This window comes from Elaeis guineensis, chromosome 11 (genome assembly GCF_000442705.2).
Source record: "Elaeis guineensis isolate ETL-2024a chromosome 11, EG11, whole genome shotgun sequence".
Classification (NCBI taxonomy): Eukaryota; Viridiplantae; Streptophyta; class Magnoliopsida; order Arecales; family Arecaceae; genus Elaeis; species Elaeis guineensis.
In genome coordinates this window covers 114,619,998-114,644,195 of record NC_026003.2, presented here as the reverse complement: position 1 = coordinate 114,644,195, position 24,198 = coordinate 114,619,998, and the positions used below count along the sequence as shown (strand labels likewise).

General features: G+C 40.0%; 3 protein-coding genes and 1 long non-coding RNA gene across 7 annotated transcripts; 2 read left to right on the top strand and 2 right to left on the bottom strand.

Annotated features, from left to right (window-relative positions):
• The first annotated feature begins 2,480 nt into the window (after nucleotides 1–2,480).
• Nucleotides 2,481–3,767, top strand: LOC105054040 (auxin-responsive protein SAUR36). The gene is made up of 2 exons (XM_010935417.4): nucleotides 2,481–2,779; nucleotides 2,921–3,767. The coding sequence occupies exon 2, from the start codon at nucleotides 2,927–2,929 to the stop codon at nucleotides 3,551–3,553; it is 627 nt and encodes a 208-aa protein (XP_010933719.1). The 5' UTR covers nucleotides 2,481–2,779; nucleotides 2,921–2,926; the 3' UTR covers nucleotides 3,554–3,767.
• A 7,064-nt stretch (nucleotides 3,768–10,831) lies between these two features.
• On the bottom strand, nucleotides 10,832–12,324 carry LOC140852565 (uncharacterized). The gene is made up of 2 exons (XR_012135446.1): nucleotides 11,905–12,324; nucleotides 10,832–11,205 (listed from the first exon to the last, which is right to left on the bottom strand). It is a non-coding gene; the product is annotated as an uncharacterized lncRNA (long non-coding RNA).
• A 771-nt stretch (nucleotides 12,325–13,095) lies between these two features.
• LOC105054346 (plasmodesmata-located protein 8) lies at nucleotides 13,096–16,001 on the top strand. Of its 2 annotated transcripts, XM_019853845.3 has the most exons (3): nucleotides 13,096–14,083; nucleotides 15,390–15,491; nucleotides 15,577–15,607. In XM_019853845.3, the coding sequence occupies exons 1-3, from the start codon at nucleotides 13,354–13,356 to the stop codon at nucleotides 15,579–15,581; spliced, it is 837 nt and encodes a 278-aa protein (XP_019709404.1). In that variant the 5' UTR covers nucleotides 13,096–13,353; the 3' UTR covers nucleotides 15,582–15,607. The 2 variants fall into 2 exon arrangements, with proteins under 2 accessions (XP_019709404.1, XP_073101947.1); XM_073245846.1 differs by having other exon boundaries at nucleotides 13,133–14,083; nucleotides 15,390–16,001.
• LOC105054041 (asparaginyl endopeptidase Rep2) lies at nucleotides 15,127–21,263 on the bottom strand. Of its 3 annotated transcripts, none has more exons than XM_073245845.1 (10): nucleotides 20,970–21,263; nucleotides 20,692–20,856; nucleotides 19,660–19,816; nucleotides 19,489–19,574; nucleotides 19,208–19,407; nucleotides 18,406–18,454; nucleotides 18,069–18,278; nucleotides 16,647–16,853; nucleotides 16,128–16,353; nucleotides 15,127–15,817 (listed from the first exon to the last, which is right to left on the bottom strand). In XM_073245845.1, exons 1-9 carry the CDS (start codon nucleotides 21,183–21,185, stop codon nucleotides 16,171–16,173), a joined length of 1,473 nt encoding a protein of 490 aa, XP_073101946.1. In that variant the 5' UTR covers nucleotides 21,186–21,263; the 3' UTR covers nucleotides 15,127–15,817; nucleotides 16,128–16,170. The 3 variants fall into 3 exon arrangements, with proteins under 3 accessions (XP_073101946.1, XP_010933722.1, XP_010933721.1); XM_010935420.4 differs by having other exon boundaries at nucleotides 15,127–15,772; XM_010935419.3 differs by lacking the exon at nucleotides 15,127–15,817 and adding an exon at nucleotides 15,928–16,062 and having other exon boundaries at nucleotides 20,970–21,260.
• Nucleotides 21,264–24,198: the final 2,935 nt, after the last annotated feature.

Sequence of the window (24,198 nt, the reverse complement as noted above, 5' to 3'; positions counted from 1 at the left end):
TGTCCCAATTAACCATCGTAGGAGAGCACCGTCTCTATGCCATCTCAATGCCATTGGTAAAATTAAATTTTTGAGACTATTTTTTAGCCATGTAGATGAATCTTCTCTAAAGCTATACTTTTCTTATAGTGGTAGCCGTTGGAAATCTAATAAATATAATTTTATAATTATAAAAAAATATTTTGATGCAATACGTAAAGTGATGTTATGCAAGTATATAACTTAAGAAAATCATTTCTTTCACCGAAATAATTTTTACTCATAGAGAGCTTGGCCACCAGATAATTCTTACTCTTCATCGTTGGTATAGGAATCTATAATAAAAATTGGTTTTTGATATATTTCTTCACATCATGTGAATTTATTCAACTATTTTAACTTCATGCAATATGCAATATGCATAATATTTAATATTTATGGTTGAATTTTAAATTGATTTAAGTATATTTTTATTAGATTTAATTGAATTTTTGTTAAATAAGTGATGCATTAGATGCCCTCAAAAAATTTTGGAAAAGAGAACCTCAAAATGTAAGAAATCTCACTGAAGAATAATGCCATTTTGGAAAAGAAATAGATTCAACTTAATAAATATCTTCATGAAATGCACTTGGTTTGGGATGGGAAAAGCTTGCATGCTTGCAATGGATGACAAATCTCCCCTAATGATTACGGTTTTGATTTTTTTTTTCTTTTCTTTTTCCTACTAAAAGTTAATGTGAACATTTTTATTTTAAAAATTGCTCTGTAATGCCACTTCCTTGCTCAACTATCTCAACTATTCATCCTTCCACAGCATGTTGTCTCGCGAATGGTTCAATCTCTCATTGATCATGCCAATTAACGATTGATGAATGGCATCAATACCCTTCTGCTATATCAAACATGCAACGGAATGGACATGATGATGGCACTGCATACAAAATCCTTTTTTCTAGATTAGCTAAAAAGTCATACAGCAGTTAGTCATACATAAACGTAACTTCAAATCGATGGTAGATAATTCAATAGTCTCTTATTCTTTGCTCCATGTGCTTCCGCCATGAAACTGGATCTGATTTCTGATTTGATTTTCAAAGTCTTGGAGATCTCAACGCACAGCTTACCTAAACTATTGTCATGTTTTTAAGTGTCTTATTTTATTTCATCAACTGCAACCCCTTGACTTTGAGATTCTACAACAATAGTATGTACAATAGATAAGTTTATTCCCATGATCTTCCTCCCATGAAAAACCTCTATGCAGTCTAAAGCATCCTCGCTGTACCTTCATTTTAATATATAGTTGATGTTGGTTGCCAACCACAAGGGTTGATTCCACATCTCCAACCAAACAAAACGAGAAACATTACAAATACGAGTTCAGGTTCCCTACGGTGCAAAAAATTGCACCAGAAAGTTCTCTGCGGATAGCCGCTGCGTCAGCCATCTTGAAGGTAGATGGCTTTCATTTATTTTTGGAACACGAGGAGTACACAGTACATTGCGATTACGAAGACAAGATGCTCATCTTGGAGATGGATGACTTGGCAGTCATCTACCGTGGTACGGACCTCTCCCGAGGAAAAGTTGCCCGGCAGTGTTTGAGTTGTCATCAGCTGAAGCATTCCACGCACGCTCGCGTTGCCCGGCACGCCTCTCTCCGTACGCTCTTACGTGTCCCGCACTGCCAGCCGTACAGTTTTCCTACCCTTCAGTCTGTTGACCCTGACCACTGTTGTGTTCTTTCGTGCCTCATGAATCATTCAGTTGAACAATGCTTCATGATTTCGATCAAAAAAGTCTACTATCAGAGACTAAAGAAATAAAGTGGCCACTCAGTCGTTAAGTCTAGATGGCAAAAGATTTCTGGCATGATCATAGCCGTCCGACGACCTTGCGTACGTTATTGGTCACGGATGTCTATGAATAACTTCTTCTTTTTTATTTCTTTCTATTTTCAAAAGGAAAGCAGATTACGTTACCGGACCACCATTTAGCTTTCTTTGCTTCGAGGGCCTTCCACTGCTTGTCGGCTTATTCCAGATTCCCAGTCCTACTTGCTCCACCTTCTGTGGATGAGATCAAACCACACGAACTGAATCTATTTTGTGGCCCATTTTTCCATTCCATTTTTCGGAAATAATCCAACGTTTGAACGGTTGATCGACTCTAATCTGTTTCGACATATCATAACACATAATATTCTCATCAATTTTGCTTCCAAAATCTATTTTATCCTTTTTAGTTTTTTATTTCAACCAAATACTAAATCACAGCGCTTCATGTCTCTTTCGCTACGAAACTTGCCAAGATGCTGAGTGGTGGAGATCTTTCTGAAGCCAATCACCAAACCTATATGGATGGCACAGGATGAGACTCCCCTCCGCTTATGTTCGTAATTTGTCCAAAAGTAGGCGAGAATCCAATGTCCGGAAGTAGACGATCGATAATTTAACCTACGCAAGGACTCCACCGTACCATCACTATAAAACTAAGCCAAAGGCAAAGCGCCACGGTCGCCGACGGCCCTTCGTCTCTTGCTTCCAAAAATTTCTTGTGCTGACCCTGCTATTTATCTTCCCTATTCTTATTCCGTCTCCACATGCAGAGAATCGACCGCGTGCCGACTTCCTCCTCCCTTATTTCCCGTCTTCTCTTCCTCTGACCCTTCTTGTCTCCCCGCTTTTTACAAGGCCATATCAGCCCCTCTCCCCTTCCCCTTCTTCCGATCTATTCCGGTATTAGTATCCCAAACAGGAATAGAGTGGAATAGGGCGCCAGAGTGGGATGTAAAGAGGTAAACATGCTCTTTGTCTTTCTTACTCTGATGTTTGCCTCACTCTCTCCGGTTTAGCCATCTAAATCCTTCCATAAATTCCATTTTTTTGGGGCTAAAAATCCGATCTTTTTTTTCGTGGTCTCTCTCTGATTCATCCAGCCAACCATGAACAAATCCAGGGGCTTCAGATTGGGGCGGAAGATCGTGAGGATATGGCGATGGGTCTTCCAACGCCGCCGCCGCCCGAAAATTTACCTCCGACTCAACCCTACACGATCCCAGTCCCAATCCACCCTATACCGTTCCAAAACCCACTCTTCTAAGACCATAACCTCGACGATGACGACAAAACTGTTCGACTGGGGCCGCGACCTCACAAGCCGCCTTCGGTCCTCTGTCCACGGCGGCGGAAGGGCACGCTTCTGGCGCCTCGGCGACCGGCCCTCCGCCGGCGATTGGGAGGCCGCCTGCGACGACGCGGCGCTTCTGGGGCACCAGAAAGAGGAAATAGAGGGGCCGAGGCCGCCGCCCAAGGGGCATCTGGTGGTGTACGTGGGGGGCCGGAAGGACGGAGGGCCGCCGCAGCGGTACTTGGTGCCCGTGATCTACTTCAACCACCCGCTGTTCGGGGAGTTGTTGAGGGAGGCGGAGGAGGAGTTCGGCTACCACCACCCAGGCGGGATCACCATCCCCTGCCCCGTCTCTCGCTTCGAGCGCGTCCAGACTCGGATCGCCGCCGGCCAGAAGACCTCCCAGCTCCACTGGTTCCAAAGCAAACATCAACATCTCTGACGACGTTTTGGAAAAAGAAAGAAAAATACCGTGTCTTCTGTTCTTCTTGTGGGGGTGAGTGATAGATCCTTTTTTTTCTTGTAAAGGGATATGGGTTCACGGCGATGCTTTGAGAAAATTGAAGAATCTTAGTGTAGATAATGTGGAGATTGCCTGCCTTGTGGACATGTACAATGGATGGGTTTTAGCTTTCAAGGTCATGTTACTCGGCGAACTTTTTATTTCTATTCTTGATTTATTTTTTTTTTTCCAATTTAGAAGTCAAGCAACAGTTGAGTTTGAAGCCTCCAGGATCAGGTAGATTTTTTCTTTTTTTTTAAAAAAAAAAAACCTCACGATGACTTGGATGCAATTAGGAATATTTTATTATTTAAAAAAAATTATAAACAAGTTAGTTGAAATATCGTTCCCATTAAATTAAAGTTTGGTTTTTCTAGCTTTTTTTACGTATTTAGAAAAGGATAGTATCACATAAGATGAGGTGGGCATAAAAAAAGACTAGTTGGTGGCTTGCATATAGAAATTTAATCCAAGTTTTGCTTTATTTAATATATTCTAATCTCAATTTGTTTGTTGATTTTCGTTTGTACTTTGTGGAATGACTATATTTAACGATGATATTGTACTTAACAAAAAAAATTATAGCATACCGACTTTAGTTAGGGATTCTGCTAATCTATCCTAGCTCTTTTTCGGTGGGACGCTCTTTTTATCTGGGACGGCGGGCTCCTGTTCCACGGGGGCAGCACGGTTGGATGGTGGGGGATACGGTGGAGAATGAAATGACCAAAAAAAAAAAAAAAGGCAGAAAATTTGGGGATCGTTCACTGAATCGACGCAAGGATGGAAGTTGGCGATCGGGAAAGAAATCAAAGAAGGTGAAACGGTGAAAAGAACCCGTGTGTCGCACGTGGGTACACGTTTTGTACCACGTGCATACGGGGATTATTCTGGAATCCTAATGAGAATGGTGTGCTTCTTTGGAGTAGGTGTGAAGTAGGATCCACGAGCGATTTAATTTCCGAAATTGTTGGGCCCATTTCATCATTCCCTCATTCATCGAGTGCTCATCTTGATACATATGTAATATATTAAGCGGCTGTGATTAATTGTGTACATGACAGTGCTTGTTCATCAGATAGTAATATTTTGTGGGGGTATATTAAACTTTAGAAATGATCATCTTAAAATAGCTGTAAGTTTTCTTAGGCTCTTCTTTGATATAGTTGGAGCACTGATTCACCATTATAATCATTATAGATAGGAATGGACAGTTTTCATTCAATATGCTAAATTTATCAATTTAATTGTACAATATTTGATTGAAATATTTTTTTTACAAAAATATATAATTTTTCAAACTCTGCAGCAGGTCATCACTTTTCGAAGGATGTGGCGCATACAGCGATCATGTTCAAATTTGATCTTTTGAGTCCTAAAATGGTTCAATTAAGTCGATTTTTTTTAAAAAAAATTGTTAGGATGTACCTTTCTATCTTGAAAAAAATTAAATCGAGATAGAATAGAGTTTCATTTTTTGCATTTATTTCGGCCAATCATGTTTATTTTAAAAAAGCTGAGCTATTTGTGAATTAGAAGAAAAATCTAACATGAATTATGTAATAATGGATGTCACCGTCCATTTATTATTTATCTATAGAAGAAAAGAACACCTTGGCTCTATTTTTGTCATTTTCTTTAATCTTGGTAGAGCTTCTGGAGAGATCTGTGTTGGGTAGAATTAGTTTCTCCTCCCTTCAATGCTCCTTGGTAAATTTGGACGAGTCTTCGTCTTGCTCACTTTAGACGGACATAGTTGCTGGTCTCAAAGGTTCCAAATGGGCTTCTGCTCCACAAGTTCTCTCACCTACTCGCATCATTTATTCACTATATTCTTTTTCTTGCATGCTTTCGTTCCTACAAAATTAAGCAGATCATTCAGAACTCCCAACGGAAAATTTCAATCGAGAGTAGCGCATCAAACCCCTTTTATGACATCAATTTGCTGAATGACCCTTTTCAACATACCTCCATGATTATATAGTTCTTCGGAGTAACAAGAAAAAGCATGCAGACTGTGGAAGGAGATGTTTTATTTTGTGATATAAAGCATGAACAAAGAATGGCAGATTTAGGGAAGAAAATTCATGCTTGTGTGGATGACACTCATGCATGATTGAAAGTAGCATATCTGCATACCAGTCCTCTAATAAACTCTTAATCAATATGGATATAATGGACTGGATCTATAAAATATGAATAGCAACGATGTTCTTAGAAACATTCTTACTTTGATATACATTGTATATCACAAAAAAAAAAAAAAGAAATCAAATGAAACATGCAACTTTTCCTCCAATATATATTTTTCCATGGCGAAATTCTTTGTGCACCATGGCGACGTAGAAAATCGATATGGAGTGCACTGCCTTGTCCGATTAGTCCACGTATTATCACTTTCCAATACACATTTAATACCTGCAGGTCGGTTTTTTAGTTTAAAAATTTTGTATGACGAAAATTTCTCAGTATTTTGAAAAAATTATGATATCCTGTGATAATATTATGATATCCTACATTCATTATATGCACGGGATGTCATAATTTTTTTTAAAAAATATAGATATTTTTATCATTCAAAATTTTCAAATGAAAAAACCGACCTGCAGGCATTAAATGAGTGTTAAAAAAAAGTTGGATAAAAATATCTCTCTTATATTATAATATCTTAAATCGTATTATAACATCCTGAGCTATATTATGTCATAGGATATCATAATTTTTTTTTTAAAATAAAAATATTTTTATCATACAAAATTTTTAAACGAAAAAATCGATCAGCAAATATTAAATACGTATTGAAAAATAGTGACTACATGAATAAATCAGACGAGGTGGTGTCTCATATCAGATTTTCTACACCACCTGCAATGCACAAAAAAATTTCTCCTTTTCTATGAATTCTTCGTAGCACAGCAAAGGAATCTGCAAGACGGCTGTCGTTAGCTCTATACTTTGAGCCCAATTGTTTCGGTCCAGGCAAAGAACCGACGCAGTTGGTTCCACGGTGACACTTCGCTGGCTTCCAAACAATTATTTGGTTGCACTGGCTTCCAGACAATTACCAAATTAGTCCATTCATATTCCTGGGAATTTTTTTTTTTTTGTCTCATTCGTCTTTCAATTTCTCTCGTATAATTTTGCTTAAAACAAAGACATGTCTTCTAATGGTGGCAGCATTAATTGGTAATACATTTTTGGTCCCCCACACGTCCAAGCAATTGGATGAAGATGTTTTTGACTTCCCATCAAGTCATTTTCCACAGCCTCTCCATTCTTTCCTTCTCCTTAAATAGTCACCATCCTTGTTTCCGGTAGTCTTGCACCGAAGTGCAAGCAAAACGCGTGGATACCACTGTTTCCAACGCGGATTCATTGCCACCGTTGTTTGAACTTTCTCCTTGATTGGATGGCCTTAGCGAAGAAAATTTGATGCCTTGTTACCACTTGAAAGCCTCTCTTTCAATTTGGAGGTCATGATATCTCCAATAGGCATGGTCGGTATGAAACTAGATCTTGGCGGTGATCACAGGAAGAATAACGAAACAAAAAGACAAAAAACAGAAGAGAAAAAAAGCACAAAATATTTATATACTTCAATTTATTGACCTATATCAATGGGTAGAGATGATGTAAAAATTTTACTATAAAAAATTGAAGATTACACCATCCAAGATTTCCTTACAAACCCTAACCTCCAATATATATATATGGTTTCTCGAGCACCCAATTTGAAATCGAATTGGTGTTCTACAATAATGAGGTTAGTTTAATCCACAGGGGTTTGTCTTGCATTCTCAACTACTGAATTATAAGAACCAAACAAAACAAGTATAACCATGGAGGAGGGATCTTTTTCCCTCCACTTGCTTTGCTCACTCTGATCTAAAAAAAAGGTCCATGTTTGCTTTTCTGGAGTCTATAAACTTAAGGCATACTCAACAATAATGCACTTGGATTAAATAAGTTTGCCTATAGACTTTGGTACATCATATTTTTGGTAGGTTCAAATTCTTTATTTATCACTCTTAGAAGTACTAGTGTGATTTTGCAAAATTTATATATTTAGGATAGAGAAATAGTTATAAAATTGGTGGGGAAGGACCTGACATCTACCCCATGCATGGATGGAGACATCAATATCAGCAAAAAACAACCCTAGATATGAGACTTATATTTGAGTAGATGTTTATAGAGCAGCTAAGGCTAAGAGCAGGATGCTTGAGAAAATATCTAGTCCTAGAACTCCCTATCAGGATAAGGTGACGCCATGACGGTTCCCTATCAGGATAAGGTGATGCCATGACGTTTTTAACGGTTCCCCTGCCTTCTATTCACCATCTTTCAAGTCCACATCATGAGCCCAGAAGGTGAGATTAGAGCGGAGGGAGGAGAGGAAGGAAGCACGATCCTCGAGGGAGCCGTAAAGTCGGGATATAAAGCACAAAATTGGATGCCAGGTCGAATTAGATGGGCTTGGCCAAGTAAAATGGGTCAGTGGATCCACTGCAGGTCAGCGGGTGGGCTGCAAGCCGACATGCCATAGCCCAGATCAAGTCCAGATCAGGTTCTATAAATCTTGATCCATGAATTGAACCAATCTGACCAGAACCCAACCCACCAATGGCCACCTTTAATTTCGAATTAAGGATCGTGGTTTTAGCATCATATTAAGGCAGATGATGGAATTTATGATGGAGATGATCTATGGTTTTGTTCTCCCATAGGTAAAGATCATTGATATTCTCACATCACCTTATCCAGACGCTTCTCCAATTCTACTTATGTGACCACTAGGCCCGGTTGAAATCATTTTCTTGGCAGCCATATGCATCATCATCGACTCTTGCAAGCAGATATATCTGGTCAAATCTCTTTCTTCGAAAATGGGACGGTGGAGGGTACTTGAACTAGGGTTTACCTTAATCGTCGCAACCTTTCATATTACAACTTTGAATCCTGAATGGTGCATCTTCGAGTATTTAAAGTATGGATAATGATAGTGTGGGTGGATCCTTCTCTCTTTCTTTAAAAAAAAAAAAAAAACTTGCATCCCCTTAAATTTTAGTAAATTACATTATTTTTAAAAATATTTTAATATTTTAAATAAATAAATAAATATATAATTAGATATTATATTTAGTACGAGTGATCTCTACGTGGAAAGCCGTATCCCAGTTTAGGCTGTTTTTTCAGATCAGTGACAGAATGCATGGTGAAAGGATTTAACCATGCATGAGATGTGGCAGAACATGCAAAGGAGACCAAGCTACAATGCAAGCACATCTTTTTACAATGTCCGCTATAACTGTTCAAAAGGCTTCAGTTGTGTTTGTGATTTTTTTTAAAAAAAAAATTGTGTGCTAATGTTTAGTGTACCGTTCAAGTTTTTATCTAATACCTTTCAATGGTGCAAACCAGCCAAGAAAACAACTATTGATGATGATGATCGTTTCAGCATTCATTACTTTGTTCAAGAAAGAGTCAGGATTGAAGTAATTAAAGATTGTATCAGGCAACCAACAGCCATTACTATTAACAATCAACGATATAAATCCCAAAGAACCATTATAATGAACTATCAATATTCTTAGAAATCATACTTTAAAGATGTCGTGTCAAATAATTCTTTTGTCAATTACTCTTATTTCTCCACAATTTTACTCATTAAAGACCTTCATGGTGCAAGCTTTTGATAGGTGACCAAATAAAGTCACATTCTTGGTGATATGGATGTCTACAATACAAATCCTCACAAATTTTCCTAAGAACTAGGATAGGAGAAGTCTCGGCCGAGACAGAAACTCACAATTACCTCAATTCTAGCCTTTTACGAGGGGCGAAAAATAAAAGTTAAGAGGTCAACTGGAGTCACACTTGCATAGAAATTAAAAGAGGAATGAGGTATTGACTGATAAAAGATGGTAGGAGAACGAGTCAACACAAGCTCAAGAGTGAAGCCAAATCTCAAGGTTTACCATCATGCAGAGATCATGATGTCTGTTTGCGATCATCATAAAGCCTCAAAGTACTTCATATCCTACCTTGTAGAAAGTATAAGATATAAAACTGAAATCTCATAACGGTTAAAAAAATACATAAGACTTGATCAAACTCAGATCTCCGGCCTAGTGATCACACTCAGTTCGAATTTGATGTATCATGTAAAACATCAGAGATTAGACTCGTGGCCTAAATAATCTTAAACCGATTTTCTTTCTTTCTTTCTTTCTTTCTTTCTTTTTCTTTTTGTTTAGTGCGATCCGAACCCGACTTAGTTAAATTTTACTCCTCTCAAATGGATGGTTGGGATTGACGAGTCACATCTCAGAAATATTAAAAATGTACCACAGCGAATCCTCGAGATCGAGCGGACCGGTGTCGAGCCGTGGTCCCTCCTTTCCAAGGCAAGGTCAAGTCCAATGGACCCAAAGTGCTCTACGGCCCTGCGTTGTGATGCAGGCTTTAGCTTTATCGTCAGAAAAAAAATGATCACAAGGACAAGAAGGATCTTCATTTTATCAGCTTTAAGGAACTCTAGATATTGTTGCGAAAATATAAAAAAAAGGGAAAGCATAAAGAAGACCACAAGGCAGTCCAATCCGTCGCATAATTAATGAAATGCGAGGTGCCAAGAAGGACAGGATCCAAGGCCACGGAGGGAATGATCCCGTTGCTTAGGACCCTTTGAACAAAGTTTGGTCTTGTCTAGCAAACCAAGGGCAGAGTGGGTCACAAAGTTGTTTTGTGGTCTTTCACGAGTTCCCATTGAGCAAATATTGGGTCTGTAGGACAACATCAGCTAAGATGGACAATGCTACGTAGTTTACATGTATTTAGCGGATGGAGTCACAAGAAGATCTATCAGCTACCTGATTTCCCTCCCAATGTGTGTGTAGGAGAATTTGAATTCATCAAGGGCTGTTATCAAATCCCAGAGACTATGGACACATGGATGACCCCTAATAATTTATGAATCACCTTCCAACCAGATTGCCTCAGCTTGCATGACATACACTATATATCGAATGAAAAGATGCTGGCACTCGTAACCTTAGACAGGAGAAATTATATTTTGCACTAAATGCACCATATCAATACTATATTATAGAAACAAATCAAAATTAATTGTACGGGGCGGCAAACCAAGATAAACATGTGATGCATAGGCCTCATAGGAATCAAGATACATGATTGATATGGTGTATATGATCCATATAGTGTAAAGTATAATTTTTCATTACGAAAAAGTATCTGTGCTGCCATACCGCTTCAAAGCGCCAGCAAAACTCACCTCAAAAACACCAAACCGTGGGAATAGTGGGACACCCGTTATACAAGATGCCTCGAGGAAAAAAGAGAAAAAAAAGTACCCCTGATGTGAGTGTTGAGCTTTTTTTTTTTTTTGGTACATTGATTGTTTAGCTAGCTATTGGTAGACCAACATTCCTCCACTAACACAGAATGGTGGAAATGACTTTGTGTTGAAGATATCTGAGCTGAAATACCGACAAATTTCTGGCTCGTCGAAGCTGCCATAGAATGTAAGCCAATGATGCTTTCTTCCGTCCCGCCACACCCATGTGCTGAGCCTGAAATGTAACCATGCAAGCAAGACTAGATCAAAGTTAATAGAGAAGGAGACAAAATAAAACGATGCATCTTCTATTAGACGGGCATCTTTATTTGATTGGAGCCCCAGAAGCTATATACCTTTCTTGGCCTTTTGGCTAAGCTCAAGTGGAACCCTAGAAACTTGTTTACCACAAATTACAGGCACACAAACGGGGGAGAGTACATCTGCTACTTCTGAACATAATGTATAAAGGAATTAGTCATAACTAAAACTGAACCTTAACTGATGATTTGCCCTTGATATAGCTGATAAATTAACAATTATTGTAAATCCTATATTATTTTCAAAAAATCAGGATTAGAGAAATCAGGATGAGGATGGGATGCAAATCTAGAGCTTCGATACTAACGCCTTAGAACTTTACCAATTACACTGGTTGGCACTCTTTAAATCCTCTAGAATTGAGCACAATGAAATAAAATCTAGCGGATTCGAAGTCTATTCAAGTTGATTGGAAGGAGAATTATCATTTTAGTTCCTTGGCATCACAATTTGGCAAGCTAACATCTGAAAAATAAATGAAGATCCCTCAAAAGCCACATAAATACCGAGTAGCTAACATATAGCTATCTCTTATAGTGCCATCCAACATGTCTTTAGTTGGAGACTTGGACATGAATATGCTTCACTGAAATAGCTACACAGAATAGCATACCGAGCACGAAGCTTCTCTAACGCTCCCAACAATTAATGCTTCAAAAGTGAAAGGATTTCTCTGTTCCCGTGACAAGAGAATCAGTCTCTTGTGCATGCCATTTGTGGTCCGTGGCCGGAGACAAGGCGACCTCAACCGAAGGGACCGCAAATCTATGAAGAGTCTGCTGCAAGGGAACACAATCATGCCTTCTACGCAGCAGAAATGCTTCGAAAGACTCTCTCACGATTCAAATAAAAGTTGGGTGGTTAACATCCTCCCTCATTACTCAAAAGAAAAAAAAAAAAAAGACTCTCTCACGACGACAGCAGAGGTTATCTCTCACAAGGAGAGGGTGAGAGCATGTAGATTCTCTCAAGTAGCTCTTCTCTGACCCTCCTGAAGCTGGTAGACCCCCAGTCTTTTGGTAAAGAAGTTTGTGGCCCGTTTTGTTTGGAGTGGAGAACCAAATTCTCTGGGTGATTGACATAAAAGTGCTTTTATCTGTGATTCCCATTCTGGCTGCTTCCATATGCTTCCGCCTTTTAACAACTGCTCAAGGATCAATTCAATTCAGTGGCAATATCTCCAGTACAGATATGCTTTCGTTGTTACTGTGTTGACTCTTGGACCACGGGTAAGATGCAATCTCTACAATACTGAAACCCAACACACCCAAAATTTTTCAAGGGGGAACTGCCCCAACACACCCAAAATTCATATACAGTTAAAATTTCACTTTTAATCGTTGCATGGTTTGGTGGGCTTGTGTTTTACGCAATGTTAAACTTTTCCTGTACATGGTTAGCAGCTAGACTTGTTTCTATAAAAAAAGGCATACTTGGTTGCAGACATAATTGCATGAGAATATGTTTTTACTTGAAAAATTGAAGTATTTCTAAAAATAAATTTATAAATTTTTATTAAATTTCATTTTAAAAATATTTTTTTCTTTTCCCACAGCTATTCTTGCAATTAAATATATCCTAATTCTCTCCAACTTTTATATTTTTATAAACAAATCAAAAGTTAAATGTAAAATGATCACTAAAATCACATATTGATTATTCGAATAGAAAATTTTCATTATTATATATAACAATAAGTAATAAAAGTTAAATATAAACTAGCAGTCAATCCAGGAGCTTCGATTATAACTTTTTGCTAAAATAAGTCGGTACTTCTTCCACGGCTATGGTCTTTCAACCACAAGGCCATAGGCCTTAAATGAAACAAAAGAAGCACACCGGAAGCACTTGCAATTATTGCCTCCAACAAACCAAACTCAAGTAGCACCAAAAAGAGATACGCATCGCTCTCCTTCAACCCCATTGACAGCGGTGGAAAAGCACCACTCCCCACCCTCCCCGCCATTAAAACAAAATACCAATCCCACCTCACAAGAGCAAAAGCCCACCCTCTAACACTTGAAAGAAGCTCTACAAAACAAAACTCGTTAGTCTCACAAGTATGTCCCTTAAGAAACTCTGCAGCCCCTTCAACTCCTTCCTCCTTTGCTTCTTGGCCTTCTTATACCCCATCCACCAAGCCAAGGCCGCCAGCTTCATCTACGCCGGCTGCTCACCATCCAAGTTCCAGCCCAGCTCCCCCTATCAAAACAATCTCATCTCCCTCCTTACCTCCGTCGCCGCCGCCGGCTCCCAGGCCACCTACAACAGCTTCGCGGTGGGCAACGACTCCGCGTCAGCCACCGGCGCCGCCGTCTACGGCCTCTACCAGTGCCGCAACGATCTGAGCGCCGGCGAGTGCTCCTCCTGCGTGCAGAGCGCCGTGGGCCAGCTCAACCTGGTGTGCCCGGACTCCTACGCGGCCTCGCTGCAGCTCGACGGGTGCTTCGTGCGGTACAGCAACGAGAACTTCCTCGGGCGGCCCGACACCAGCCTGGTGTACCGCAAGTGCAGCGCCAGCGCGAGCAAGGACGCGGAGTTCTTCCGGCGGAGGGACGACGTGCTCGCCGACCTGCAGAACGGGGTGGGGTTTCGGGTGAGCAGCTCCGGGACGGTGCAGGGCTACGCGCAGTGCGTCGGGGATTTGAGCTCGGCCGACTGCACCGCTTGCCTGGCGCAAGCCGTCGGGCAGCTGAAGAATTCGTGCGGGTCGGCCATGGCGGCGGACGTGTACTTGGGGCAGTGCTACGCCAAGTACTGGGCCTCCGGCTACTACTTCCGATCTACAACAGGTTAGGCTTCAAGCTATGATGCATTACGAAAATTGTGTTGCTTTCTGTTTGCTAGAGATGGAACGGGAAACACTGTTCTTACTGTTTCACAGCTTTAATAAGTTCTAATTTGCGAGAGAGGAGGTTAGATTAACTTTTGAATATTTGGAAATGATTGGGTGTTCCATAAGTAACATTGAACAGCGTTTCCTGCACTAGCTGATAAAAGGGGTCTGTCATGAGTCCCACTGATATTGGACACGTGGCGACTTCTTTTCTGAAGGACTTTCTCGTACTTGGAGACGGCAGTGATTTGGATTAGCCCCATAAATCTATTAGCAGATTAAGTTTTGTCGAAGGAACAATTATCCCAGAATATGTTCCTTTCCAAAGTTATTCTGTAGCTGAATGAGAGGTTAGGAAATTTTAGAAAAACATACGAGTAAAGAAGCATGATGGATTATCTTAACCTAGAAATCAATCGCTAGTATACGAGGGAGAAGCAAGAAAACACCATAAGGAAACGCTTGCTCTGAGGGCTGTGGTTTCTCTGACCAAGTGTATCATATAAAACAATCTTTTCCCTCATAGCTAATGTGAAGTTACATCCAGTCGTCGCAGTCACTAAATTTCGTTAATTTCATTTTTTTTATCCAGAAATGTCAGGATAATCCGGATGCTATTTCATTAACCCAACTAAATGAGTGAATCATACAGGGTTCGTGACTCGGGATCCAGCCCAAAATGTAATCTAATACCATATATGGATTGTATTTATAATAAGACCACATAATTGTACCACCTTACCAAAAATAAAAACAATTCAACATCCATGCCTCCCCCAAAATGTTAAAAATAGATTAACGAATGGTTTGAGTACCAGCAAAATGATTCTTCTACAAAAGGAGCTTTAGCCAGCCACTGTGGACTTGATCGTACGCCCACTGGAACATTGTCCCTTGGATCCAGTTATGTATTGCCACCATCTTAATCCGACTGAAGCCACAGCGCTAATCATTGTATATTATAATTTATAACGACAAACCACCAAAATCGCCTTCAGATTGCATCACTATAATGAGCAGCTTGCATTATTACTAGCTAATAATTTATTTAGCTACAACTTAAGTGCTCCTTCTCTCATCTCCAAACCAAAGCCACCACCATAAACAAATCCACTGGAAACACCAGCAGGAGGCTTTGCGGCCATTGAATATATTCTTAATGGATAGCTATTGAATATTTAATCCCCCACTTCGAACCGCAAGCAGCCACCACCGTCATACTTGTGAAATGCTAATTGCTTTTACTTTTTTCGAATGGACAGGGTATACGGAGGATGACATTGGAAGAACCATTGCAATAATTGTTGGCATCTTCGCAGGGGTGGTCCTCTTCGTGGTGTTCCTTTCTTTTCTGAAAAAAGCATGCAAGCTCCCCTCCCCACCCCACAAGTGGTTTTTTATTCCTTGGACTTCTGTGCCAAAGTATAATACGTGCTCTACTACGTGCAGGCTAGTCACCGGGGATGATCCTTCTCCAAGAGCCGGTTTGGGGTTTGGGTCCTGCATTTTGTCGAAAGAGGCACCTCTTTTCAAGCATCGGGACCCCTCATGGAAAGGACAGCATTCCAAACAGCTGCGAGCTGCTTCACTAGGTTCCACCATCGGACGACCAATGGACACCACTTCATCTCTTCCATTTTGTTCACTAAAGAACGAATCCATTTTCCATTGCTCTCGCATTAATGAATATCTTAACAAATATGCAACAGAAATTTTTTTAAAAAAGTTTCTCCATGAAGTAGTACTAGTCATATAGATTGTGTTTTTTCTCAGTCACTGATGATGAATAAAAATAAAGGATGCAGCAACAAAGCAAGCCATATACATAATCCTAAATTAACAATGGTCCAACAATTGGAAGCCACATATATCATGGCTATCTGTATTATTATCATCGGTCGAAATATATACAACCTCATGCCCCCTACCATGGACCTGGTATACAGATAAGTCAGTTCACTTACATAAAGCGAAAGAAAAGAGAGGAGAATCTTAAGTACCTTTTCTTAACATGGTTCTGTAGAATTCACGATAGTATTGTCATCAGGCATTGTATTCTTGGCTTGAGGAACTCCATTTAGCTGAAATATGGCTTTCGCAAGCGTTAAGACAAGCTTCCACCATTGCATCCTTGGAAGAGCCTCTGTTGCATATGTTTGCAAATGCCCGCATGTGTCTCATCCCATACTGAGTCAGCGGCCCACAGTAGGTTTGAAATACTTGTACCTGAAGTAGATGTTTGATGTTTGCTTTAAGGTGAATCGCTTATGGTTGAAAGAAAAATAACAAATCCCAGAAAGAAAGCAGAAAAGGGAAAATTCAGGTCCCAGTTCTCAACAATCTGGGCCTCCAAGGTTTCCTCTCTTGTTCAATGGCACAAATTAAGTCCATGCTCAAAAAAATTAAAAAGAAAATCTCCTATGAAAGTGGTCGATCGACACCTTTAAATGCTGAAGAAGTGAATACTAACTGAATGTAACTAAACTTACGACGAAAGGAAGAGGGAGAGAGATTATTACCATTGTCTTCAGACAATTCCAATCGTCAACCAACGCCTGGCCAGATGGTCTTACAGCGTTGAGGATGGAAGGACCATTTTCTGATCCAAAAATAAGCTTTCCAATCAGATTGATGCTATTGTCAAGATGCAGCCTGTGCACCAACGTCTCGGTAATTTCCCTAAGAGCCTCTGTCTTCTTTTTGGATCCTTCATCGAATTGTTCATACTGAAAGCCAAAAAAACCACGCATAATTATAACATAGGCAAGACATTTCTGTAGTAATGATAACCAATAGTTGAAACAGAAAAAAGGGAAAAAAAAAAAGTGGCTAAGAATAACTCCACCAGTAAATATACGGAGAAGATGTTTATCGAATTCAATCAGCCTAAGAGAAATATTCTTCATCACGTATATTAATGGTTCACAGGTACCTTTCTCAGAAGCTAACATGATCTTCGAAATTTATTGATTTAACCATGACTGTTCTACTCGTCCATTGCTATCTCTGTACCTTTCTTTTTTTGTCTTGGACCAGTTGCTGACCAAATAATCTCTCTGATGCATGTTTCCCTAAGTAGCAGAATGGCAAAGTCCAATAATGGGGCCTCCACATATCTTTGTTCCACAGCCACAACCTTCACAATTAATTCCTTCTAAGTTTGTTCCACATGGCTAACCATCTCAAACAGTTCTCCATCACTTTTATCATCATCAATTTATTTAGGAGCTCACTTAAAGCCAATCATCCTAAAGAGTTTCTGCGTCACTTTATCATTTATGGGCTCAAATCTACACCTGATATACCCATCCCAAGCCTGTTCTCCTTAGTGATACTCACCTCTGACTCCGATGAATTTGCCCAAACAGCTAGCTAATCAATATTCTTTCCCATTCACAAGGCATGCGATGATTGAACTGCACAAATTAAGCAATTCTGCAGTTTATCCGGCCTCCTTTGATCCTATTATTATTTATATGACAGAATAGAAAGAGGTGTGACCTGCCATTAGCATTGATTATTATATTTTATAACATATAGATGGTTTCTTTTTAATTTTTCAAGATGTTCAATCACCCCTTAACAACCTTCGGGACGAAATTCCCGCTCAGATCATACAAGTGGCACAAGGCATGCTATAGCCATTCTGTGCAAGGATAGACTGTAACAAAACACACACACACACACACACACTTCCTTTGGTATGTAGATGCCTGAATGGAGGTCTAAAAAGTTCCCTACTACATGCAAAAGGAACCTATAATATTATTTGGGCTTCTTTTGTCCACCATATATTGCGATCGCACTACATGGCAACGTAAATTGTTTTCTATCGAATATTGGAAATATATATCAAGCACCCAAGACGTGCACCCACACTACGTTAAAAAAAAATAAAAAAAAATAAAAAAAAAAAAGACCGAAGGGTATTGTGCACTCACTCGTTTCCATAAGAAGAGAAGATCGGCGTCCCTCTGGTTGATGGCCTCCATCGGCATTGTAGGCGCAAGGGCATTGCCGGAGAGGTTGGCGTTGGAGGGGTCGAAGCCCTGGAAGAGGTACAGCTTATCGTCCTTGAAACTCTTGTCCCCATACTCCATCACATGGGACCCCGTGTTGTAGGTGTTGTAGTTGGAAGTCCTCTCCTTCACCTATCCACCCCCACCCATACAGAATGAATGAAAACAGAGCAATTATTTACATGCGAAAGATTTCGAAATGATAGAAGGAAAAGAATCACTTGAGAAATCGATCTTATTGAGGTAGTTGGGTGCTTACCTCCTCGTACTGCTTCTGTATCGTTTCCTCCTTCAGGTTGTGAGTCTCGCTGCAAAGAACGGACCGTGAGATTGGGGAAACCGTAGGCTGATCCCTTCACAGTTCAACATTTTCCGGCTGGGAAAGAAGCACCCCCCATTCGGCCCGTGGTCTTAGGCCCAGAAAAATAGCAATCTCGTTCTCGTCGGCCCACCCCAGGAGTTCCAACTCAAGTAAGGCATGGAACTCGGCCCTAGTTTTTATATTATTACGGTAGCATATAATGCCTATGTAGTTGATGATAGCAATCAATTCCACCATGAGATCCAAAGTCCGAAATATAGCCCATATTATTTTTATATTAAGGTGGTCCTGATAACTATCTTGGCAACTAATATTTAAATCGTCAGACTAACAATGAGCATCGAAGCACCATAGCTGCTTCAGCTCCACCCTGACGACTTCCCGCTAAACCCCCAAAACAAGTGAGTAGAGTATATTGATACGTTAAATAGAATCATTTGATCGTAAGCATGTGAAATTGCGCATATGACAACAAGGCCTAAAACTCAATGAACGATGTCGTCCATGAGAAAAAAACCGGTCAAATGGTTATGCCATTGGACGCAGCTATGAGGAATGCAGTTCGATTTAAAAGTTCACAGGCAAGTGCCCGTGAATCAGATCCGACTGCCGCATCCGTGCCTCGACTATAATAAATTTTACAAATGATAATTGATAGCTCCTCAAGTTCTAATACACTACCAGATGTTCATTTCTGTAGTCCACTAATATGGTTCAAAGAGGGCAAAGAAAACAGTACCTGTCTTCCATCCATGCGACGCTGTACAGATCCCCGAGACAGGTAATGAACTCGGGAGGTGGAGACGGATCCATTCCCGGGCAGTACGTTCCCCAGCTACTCTCCTCTGCATTTGATGCCGTGGTCACGTATATATTAAGGTCTTCCGGCATCAAACCTTCAAATATGCTCCCACTTTCGCATGCCTCCACATAGATAACCTGTTCATATAATCACTAGCAACGATATAATTCTCTTTTGGGTCCACTTACGTGCTGTTTAACATTCTTTTAGTCTCTTACCATTTCCTTGTAACCTCCGGATGCATGCTTCTTTTTTAACACATCAATGAAATCAGCCGCGTAAAGAAATGGCATGTTTGGCATTCCTAAGACCAAGGCGATCAATAGTTAGCGTAACAAGCTCTCATGGTGCAGCTAGTTTATCAGAACTGAAGGGGATTTGAAACGGACCGAGGACGCCGGGGCCTCCGTGATCTGAGTAGTAGATGAAAATCCGATCATTTGGTTTGCTATCCACAACCTTCCCGCTTCCCCCTTCAACTGCACTCTTGTTGCCTAAGATGACAGCATATAAGTTGGTGGTGGTGACATGCTCCCCAGTGTAGTCCTGTCATTGAATTACAAAGCGTAGGATGTTTTGAAAGTTAACTTCGGGATAACTACTAATTAATTAGCTTCTAAAGGTTTCAAAAGAAATGGACATGCAAGTTCAACTAAGATAAGCTAATTAAGAGCAATAGCACATCAAGCATGTAATTTGAGCTAGAAAAGGGTTCCGCTCATTTCTGTATCTTTCGCCTACTTCGTTCCCATATGCTTTGGTCCGGGTTAACATACAGCAAAGTGAAGTGAAATGAGTACTTGTGGTGGAGCCCATAGAACTACTTCCAGACCATTTTCAGGTCCATCAACAAATTCCTTCCAGGAAATCTCCAATATGCCAAAACGCACCCATTTGTGATGGACTTCTCAAGCTTGAATCGTGCTCAATTTAAACTTGTATTAAAGTGTGACCGGTTCAACCCTAAATTAACAATTAATCGATTCAAGTAACAAAAAATATATACTAATTAAAGTAATACACGGATGATTCATTAAGTGCATAGTATAAATATATTCAAACTTGCTTTGTCGGTTTAAGCTTAATTTGCTTAATTCTGATTCATTTTCCTATTTGGTTGGTTTGACATCCCTAAAACTTCCAGACCTACTCAACCACTAGGCTGAAAATTTTGTAGGAGTCGGGAATTGGGCCGTCCGTATCAACAAGATATTATCCAACCCAAATCCTATGTGAAAGCAACCCAAAGGCTAAGATCTAGACTGAATTTGAACAGCCTCTGCCACGATGAAACGTAGACATGTCAACGAGCTCGATTCCTTCAAAATTTTCGGCTCAATCCTACAGTAATACCCAAACGGATCCTAAGAGTATACAAAGTATACAACTACAAAGAAAGGGAGGAAATATGGAGCAAGTACCTTGGGGACCCCAGCATACACGTCTTCGCCCTGGGGGTGGTTGATGATGACCCCTGGCCTTGGATTCAGCGGGTTGTTGGCGATGTCGTCGTGCATCATCACCACGATGTTCTCCTCTTTGAGCCCGCCCTTCTTCAGCAGCTGATACGCGTGACACACATCCGCCTGACACCCAATCATTTCACCAACAAATCCTCTTGCTCAACCAAATCATTCCTAAAAAAAATAAATTGCGCCAAAATAAATCCCTTCTACTTTTTCCACATCTATCTCCGTACCTGATGCCGGTAGTTCCCGTAGCCGAACGACCCGGCCACGAGGACCGCCCATCTCGTCCCGATCTCCTGCTCCCCGTCATCGCCGCCACTCTCCGTCGGCATCCGGATCACCGACTCCCATCCGCCCCCCACCCGAAAGGCGGAGTGCCCGATGGGAAGCACCAGCGCCGAGAGCAGCACAATCCATCCGATCGCCGAGGAGGTGGCCGTCGCCATGGGGAGTATTCCGGGAATGGACCCAAAGCCCGTATGCCAGCGAGAAATTGGAAATTGCCGGAAGATAAAAAAGAGAAGGAAGGAGAGAGAGAGATGGGGTGGGACACCAGCTGCGGCTCCGCCGCCTGACCGGCGGTCCGCGTCACCGCGCCATGCAATCCAGGAAGGCGACACGTGCGAATGGTGGTTCCCAGTGGGTCCCCCTTGCTAGCTTATCTCCCTACTGAAAATATTGTCGTGTTTGGAGGAATTTTTAGCGGCATCAGGCGGCCGTCTCCTTCCACCGTTTTGAGTTCTGGATTTGCTCTCGTCATCCACTCCTCGTGTGGAGCGAGCGCGGTGCGGTGTGCACCGGCGTTGGACGCGTGCAGGGAGTCGGGAGCGCCGAGGATTGAAACCGTCCACCTTTCCAGGTAGCGTGAATCTTGAGGTCCCGGGGATGGATGGGTCGGGACCTCCTGCTTTTTACGAGGCGCGGGCACGAAAAGAATCTACCACTCTAGGCTCACACAGTACTATTTGCCGATTTGCTGGGCCGAGTGGGCTTTCTCGGCGCAGATGATGTGGTTGGGGATCCCCCAACTTGTCACTTGGATACAAGTGTTAGCTTCTTGGGCCAATAAAAATCTGATCCAACCCAAGTTGTGGTTATGTCCTAAGGCATGTCGTTTTATGCGGTAAGTTTTGGCCATTTCCGTTATGACCCGTTGGTTGGGTGGGACTGGCATGACCCTTAGGCTGACCAAACCTGTCCAAGCACCAGCAGCGTCGCAACTGCCGCAATTTCTGAATTGGGCTCGGGACATGTAACCGGTTTCACACTAGGCTGTACTCGAATTGTTAGGTCTGAACAATAATTTATAGTCAAATTAAATTCATCGATGATATGACCTAAACTTAGGTCTCAAAACTTCCATGCTCACAACCTACATTATATTTATGAATCATTCTGCCCATGCATGGCCTATATTAGATACACACCAGGTATGCTCAGCCTTGGTCTAACCTGAACTTGAATCTCAAACTTACCATACTAGTAACATATTGTGTTCATAAATTATTATCTACTATTATAATTGCACTTGTACCAACGATGGACTTGAACTCGATATTAGAAACGAAACTATTGTTCCTGTTATATATGGCAGATGGTAGATTACATAATATAACTCACATTGGTCCTTTTCTACCCAGCCTCTTCTCTCATAGATAGCAAAATCTATCACCAGTTCTACAATCAAATATTCAAAAGATCACCAAATAATATTCAAAAAATTATCAAAGTATACTATTGAAATCTATTATTTCATATTTTTTATTAAAAGATTGCCATAACATATTTTTGGAGTATTCATAGGATCTTCAAGATCATATAAAATTCTCCAAAATTTATTATGTATATTTCCATCCTCATAAGTGTTACCATTGCAAGCATATATACAAAAACACTATAAAAAGATATGCAGACCTCCTTGTCAACATATGTAGAGAGAGAGAGAGAGAGAATTTCCTACAAATCTAGATATTTTTTTCCGTGGCATCAAAACTCATTTGACTTACATTGAGCAATCCTATCTTCCATTCACCTTCTATCCCCTTCCCTAATACCCCTCCTAATATGCTTTAGTAAATCACTTTGAAGAAAAGAAATTTGAAGTTATAGGAATTTCTCTCTCAATCTTGCGTTAATGAGGAAGTCTACGTAACCTTTTATAATAATTTTATATATCTGCTTATAATAGTAACATATATAAGGATGAAAATATACAATAATAGATTCTATAAATATATATGCTATGAAAATTCTATATGATCTTGAAGAATCTATAAATATCCTATACTGCATCAATTTTTAAATTAAAATATAAAATAATATATTTTAATAATATGCTTTGGTAATTTTTTGAATATTATTTAGTAATTTTTTGAATATTTGATTATATGATCTTGAAGATTTCTTAAAGATTTATACATCCAACAATAAAGCTAATACCCTCATGCAAATCGGGCATAGACCGGACATTGAGCTTGAACCTAAAACCAAAAAATCGATGACAAAAGAGACCTCTAGTTAGTATATTAGCAATCTATTCTTTAGAGAAAATGAATCTTATATGTAATAAATGCGAGCTACTTGTTTGCAAATAAAATAAAAATTAATTTCAATATGTTTTGAATATTTTGTTATATGATCTTAAAGATTTTTTGAAGATTTATAGAGTTGATAACTGAATTGATAGAGCTCATATCGTGGATTCTGATGCTCCTTCTTGGATATTTTATTCTCTAATTCTCATGAATATATTTATACTAAGTTAGTGTAATATATCTGAATTACTAAAAAATATACATTACAATGTTAAATCTTTTGATCCTAGTTACTCTACCTTACCTCTCCTCTTTCCCCTATTCCTACTCCATTCTCTTCCTTCTTTTATTGGCCACCTGAGTCCGAATGGAACCATCATGGCTTCTTGTAATATCTGAAACAAAAGAAAGAAAAAATTAGTAGAAGAAAAGAAAAAAAAATAAAAAAATAAAAATACTACTCATCTTGCATCTGATCACCGAAAAGGAAGCGTGTGAGATACAAATTGATGAACTTTGGTCTTCAGAAGCTCAGATCCAAGACCGACACAGCAATCTTCAACCCATTTCGGTTAGAGTTTCAAGAGACGGCTAGGGTTTCACAGGAGAAGGTAAAGGAAAACAGAAGAGCTCGGCAGCATCCAAAGGATTCTAAATCCTTCTTATATTATCGGATAATAGGTGGAGGATCAGGCTAACAAATCTATTAGCCGACTCGATAAGTCACAAAACATCCAAATTTCGACCAAATTGTATTTCATTTCAAAGGCATTTCATTTTCATTTGTCACTATTTGCATTTCATTTCAGAGGTATTTCATTTTCATTGTTACTGTAACTGCATATAAATAGATTGTAACCAAGAGATTTAAATCGGAGAATGAAATAATGAAAATTTTCCTCCTAATTCCCTCTCCTCTTTCTTC

Coding starts and splice junctions, on each gene's coding strand:
- LOC105054040 (XM_010935417.4), top strand. CDS start 2,927: ATGAACAAATCCAGGGGCTTCAGATTGGGGCGGAAGATCGTGAGGATA.
- LOC105054346 (XM_073245846.1), top strand. CDS start 13,354: ATGTCCCTTAAGAAACTCTGCAGCCCCTTCAACTCCTTCCTCCTTTGC. Junction 14,084..15,389: donor CTACTTCCGATCTACAACAG/GTTAGGCTTCAA, acceptor TCGAATGGACAG/GGTATACGGAGGATGACATT.
- LOC105054041 (XM_073245845.1), bottom strand. CDS start 21,185: ATGGCGACGGCCACCTCCTCGGCGATCGGATGGATTGTGCTGCTCTCG. Junction 19,817..20,691: donor TGTATGCTGGGGTCCCCAAG/GTACTTGCTCCA, acceptor ATTCAATGACAG/GACTACACTGGGGAGCATGT. Junction 16,354..16,646: donor GGAATTGTCTGAAGACAATG/GTAATAATCTCT, acceptor CATCTACTTCAG/GTACAAGTATTTCAAACCTA.